The sequence below is a fragment of the Triticum dicoccoides genome, chromosome 3A (genome assembly GCF_002162155.2).
Source record: "Triticum dicoccoides isolate Atlit2015 ecotype Zavitan chromosome 3A, WEW_v2.0, whole genome shotgun sequence".
NCBI lineage: Eukaryota > Viridiplantae > Streptophyta > Magnoliopsida > Poales > Poaceae > Triticum > Triticum dicoccoides.
Genome location: NC_041384.1, coordinates 15,610,110 through 15,615,375, shown reverse-complemented (window position 1 = coordinate 15,615,375; position 5,266 = coordinate 15,610,110). Strand labels below are relative to the sequence as shown.

The following is a 5,266-nucleotide window of genomic DNA, read 5'->3' as shown; positions in this document are numbered from 1 at the left end:
TAAGTGTTTAGGTAGGCCGTGGCCGACACCCTCGCTGGGCTTTCGCTTGAAGGTTGCCGAGTACATGTCGTGTAAACAGCGGTAAGTGGTGAAAGCGTGTATGATGAAGTACACCCCTGCAGGGTATAAAACTATTCGAATAGCCGCGTCCGCGGTAAAGGACTACTTGGTTGCCTATATAGTTCATAGACAAGTTAATGGATACTACTAAAAGACTCAAGATAAGTGTGAGTACCGAGGATGGCTCTCTCGTAGGATGACGAGGGAGGATCCACGGTGGAGTATTGTATTGGTGAGTAGTGGACTCGTGTGCGAAAACTATTTTACTGGTGAAGTTCCGTAGGATAGCTTAGCCAAGAGTCAAAGCTGGCTTGCTGCAATAACCCCACCATCTTCTTGAGAATGAGTATGTATATTAGGTTCTGATGTAAGACTTGCTGAGTACCTTTGTACTCATGTTTGCTTATTTATTGTTTTCAGACGACAACACTGCCCCCTCCGATGGGTTTTATGTAGACCTTGATGTCGACGAGTGACTAGCCACCCAGGTGGTGATCCTGGCCATAGAGGGCCCTATGTAGATAGACAGGCTTCGAGAAGCCTTCTTTATTTCTAGTGTCTGTACTCAGACCGGTTGCTTTCGCATGTGCTTGTATGATTGTATGACTTGAGTATCGGGTCATGTGACCCCTATCTGTATGAACATGTTATGTATGGCTCCCTGGAGCCTTTTAAATAAAGTACTTGAGTTGTAGAGTTTTGTTGTGATGCCATGTTGTATGTACTCATATCGGACATATTGTGTGTATGATTGAAATGCTTGATATGAGTGGGATCCGACAATCTAGTTGTTTATCCTTGACAGCCTTTCTTATGGGGAAGTGTAGTCTAGTGTTCCTCGAGCCATAGTAGTCCGTTACAGCCCGATTCACCGGAGTCCTGCTAGCCCAGCACTACTGTTCAGGACACTTGACTGGCCGGCATGTGTTTCACTTCGTTTCTATGTCTGTCCCTTCGGGGAAATGTCACGCGGTGACTTCCGGAGTCCTGCCTAGCCTGCTACAGCCCGGGTCCCTCGGAGTCCTGTTAGCCCGGTGCTACAGCCCGGAATCACTCGCTGATGACCGACATGCTCGATGTGATTCATGTATGCCTGTCTCCATAGGTCTGTGCCGCTTTGGATTCACGACTAGCCATGTCGGCCCAGGTTCTCTGTCATATGGATGCTAGCGACACTATCATATACGTGAGCCAAAAGGCGCAAACGGTCCCGGGCCATGGTAAGGCGACACCCGTGGGATACCGTGCGTGAGGCCGCAAAGTGATATGAGGTGTTACCGGCTAGATCGATGTGACTTGGAATCGGGGTCCTGACAATGACAATGCCGGCGATGGGTACCATGGCATCGGCGATGAAGGCATCAGGGGCGACAATGATCGAAGCGGGCTCCATCGCATCGGCAATGACGGCGTCATCGTGAACGACAGCGGCGATGATGATGATGACGACGACCGCAGGAGCAGCTAGCGAGTATGATGATGTCGACAATGGGGGGTTCTACAGACCGCAAGACATGGCCAACTACATCAGCGAGGAGACGGCGATGGCTGTGACGAGAGGGACTATCCACCACCCGGTCACATGATCGATTACAATGGAGACAGCAAAAACCTGAACTTAGCCTACTCCTTTACTAAGTACCGGGTGGAGCTCTTCACCGTGCGCCCTCGTTTCCACTTCACGGGGTCCTTTGCCGCCACTGACGGCTTTGGTTGCCACATCTGGTCCTCGCAAAGAGGAGACATCGTCGATCCATAGAACAATCTGATACTCAAGTCGAGGAGCGCCCTGACGGACACCTTCTGGGTCAAAATCAAGATCCCGGGGGACAACATTGAAACCGATGATCACGACAATGGAAACTTCTCGTTCACGGTGAACCCGTACGCGTGCAACAAAGTCATAGACACGGCCGCAAGATAGACATGACCTTCATGGCGCTGCACAAGGCTATATAGGCCAACGTGTACGTCAACCTTGATCTCGCGCCTCCCGGCCGGTGCCACTGGGACTGGCACCGTCTACCATGTCTATGGCGAGATCACCGCGCACCACGAACTCTACGACAGTGAGAGTGTCATGCTCTTTTCTCGTGGAGAAGAGAACAAGGCGGAGGTCATCGATGGCGAGCTCCCGCTATCGCGGAAGTGTGTGGTTGTTCCGATATACATGGAGCCGCTCCTGATACTCTACCTGGACCTACACGTTGCAACTCACTATGATCGTCATGACGAGGGTCACACCATCGCCTTTCGAGATTATATTACCTTTTACCCTGATCAATATGTAAAAAGAATCTGCAATGCCGACCATGGTAAAGTTAAAGTGCAGATTTCATACCAGTAGTTGGGTGCACAAAGATGTAAACTGAACTGAAGTTCTATAATTATGTATGGAGATGTCCTCACAAATCCCAAGGGAGGGAGTACTAATACTATGAGCTTACATAAATTCTAGGCACAATTACTATTTTTTGGGCCATACAAGTGATTGCAGTTGTAGTCACTTTTATTAGAATGTTGTAGTACCAGATTGGACCAAACCACGCGCTCTCCTCCATGATATTGATCATGATGGAGCATCAGTAGTTGGGGTGCCCATTACGCATTCTTTGAGACACTTAATCTTCATCAGTGACTCATGGACTTTTTTGGGCTTCTTCTCACATCAAGAATTCGAGATGGCTGAGTGCAGCCTGTACCATCTCCTTGATCGTCTCAACACTATCCGTTTCTTCCATCTGAAAAATATAATAACTAGATTTTCAAAGAATATAAATGGCTGCAGATATTTGCACAAAATGTAGTGAAATTATGTGCATGCTACCAAATGCATATGTGTAATCCATGTGTTCACAAGCTTAAGTCAAGCCAACGCATGTCTAATGAGTCGTATGAAAGAAAGTGTGACTAAAATACATAGTCATATGAACTGGCAACACGGTCATTGATCAACGTAATTGGAAAAATTATGTTATGCAATAAGTTTGCTGGGAATCCCTTTTCCAGAACAGCGGCATGGCTCTATTGATTCATGAAATAAAGTCCAGTAGATCAGAAGACCTGAAATGAAAACCAACAACAAGACCAAAGATCATGTCAAGGTCCTTCGAAGCGGACATCTTTAGATCCCATCTTGATGTTTCCCCATGTACCTGATGATGAAGTTACAAATTCCATACAAGCTGGACTAACTTCATAAGGTCTAAAGAGCCAACCTCATAACGTTTAAAGAGACTTAATAGTTGCACACCTCAAGATTTTTTTTTAAATGAGCCATGTACGGGTCGAACGTCTCACATGGAAAACTTGTCAAAATGATGCCTAGTCAGCATTGAGGAGGAAGAATATAAAAAGTATGAAGCGACTACTAATGAGAACCATTGGCTCTATATGGTAGACCTAGACCATGATAACAATGCCAGGGAAGTGATGGAGCCAAAATATCTATGTTCGGCATGACACCATCTCAACCGCCGAAAGCACACAAACCTAACAAAGAACGTATAAGAAATGAACACCAAGCATTGATAAGTGGTTCCCTTGCCTCTCACTGACTAATGAGGTGTCGGTGATGTGGGGAACTTGGGGAGATTGAAATGGTGAATGATTCTCTACTGGTGCCCATTATTTCTTTGTCGTCTTCCATTAGGATGACATGTTAGATGAAAATTTGTTAGATCATACATTCTTTTACGGTTATTTCTTCAATAATATTTTTCATAATCATATCCATGAAACTAAATAATAGACAAGAAAAATTGTATCCAAACCTTCAAATCATGCCTATACATTTACTTTTTTTCACAATGCTTTTTCAAATATCTCCCACCTGTGGGCTGGATTTCGAGCATGTGCAAAATCGTCTCAGTTATCCAATGATAAAAGCAAAAAATGCAGAACATACAAAAATTGGACGGGGTTGAAGAACAAGAGATGATGGCAACCCTCTTAGGCCTCGTTTGGAGCACAAGATAGGAAAAAACTTTTTTTTTTGGGGGGGGAGGGGCTGCTATCCTACGTTCCAAGTGGGCTGAAGAGAAAACTTTCTGTATGAATTGTGTTTCCCCACTATTGCCGTAATTTTCCTTTGAAACCAAATAGGGACTTGGTTCCCTTGTGAAGTAAAACATGACTCCTAAATTTACTAGTCAATGTGTACGTGCAATGCACGTTAATTTGGAAGTATATTAAGTGCATGCGGATATTAAGTATGATATTATTTGCGTGTTATTATGTGATTAGACTATATTTGACATGAAATTAACTGCACGCTAAACGTGTTGAGCGCTCGACATTGAAGCAGTCTAGGTCGTTGGATTGCATGTTTTGATGGCCGAGATTAATTGGATCTGCCCATTTAAGTCTTTTTATATTAGTATAGATGAACTCCCATAACCAACAGTGACATTCCTTATGATGTCATTCATGTGACATCACTCAAAGAATTCCAGAGCGACCGAGCGAAAGAGATGGAAGCAAGCTTTTCGTTCATGAAATCAGGAGGAGAACTAGAGGAAACTAATTGGACGAGAAATGCAGCAAATCACGGATGGCTACCTTGATGAACATTGTGTGGACTGTGCGGCCGTCCACGACGGTGACACTTGAGGTGATGACCTTGAGACGGAGCGAATCGAGCGCCTTGTACATCTTCGCCATGACGTGTTGCGCGTTGTCGTGCCTCATGCTCACCACCGCCAGCTTCTCCGCTATGGGCATCACCTCCAGCTGTAGAAATGATAAACCACGCGGTTATTCAATGGTGTGTTTTGACATCCTGGTCTTGTTTCATAGAGTTGCCCCAAAATGTTTCACATTTGCCAGGTTATCTTGGAAGCGTTTTGTTGTCTATAAAATGTTTCATAGAGTATTTCTCTTTACAAGTTTTAGAGTGGTTGGGCTTTTTTAGAACCGTTCGTTGATGTCGATCTAACGGCAGACAAATACGAAGTACTGGGTAGTACTCCGATGAAAGTACGCGAAAGTACTAAAACGAGTGGGACCGGTACTCGTGACAAGGTGGGGACGCGTTTTAATCTAGGGGCAGTTTAGTCCTAGGAAAATTTGCACGCGCCGCCCCTCTCGTCGAATGCATAACCGCCGCCATGGTGCTTCACATTCCACAATTACTCATCGGCGGCCATCTCCTCCCTCTCCTCCATGTCCACCGCAGTCATCTCCTCCTTCTTGCCGCTGCAACTTC

General features: G+C 45.4%; 1 protein-coding gene across 1 annotated transcript in view; it reads right to left on the bottom strand.

Annotated features, from left to right (window-relative positions):
* Positions 1 to 2,424: 2,424 nt before the first annotated feature.
* Positions 2,425 to 5,266, bottom strand: part of LOC119266713 (transcription factor bHLH35-like) — a 32,256-nt gene continuing 29,414 nt past the window's right edge. The window contains exons 4-5 of the mRNA XM_037547975.1: positions 4,621 to 4,791; positions 2,425 to 2,801 (exon numbers count right to left, since the gene is read on the bottom strand). Of these exons, the coding sequence (XP_037403872.1) occupies positions 2,724 to 2,801; positions 4,621 to 4,791 (249 nt within the window). The 3' untranslated portion in view covers positions 2,425 to 2,723. The remainder of the gene's footprint in view (positions 2,802 to 4,620; positions 4,792 to 5,266) is intronic.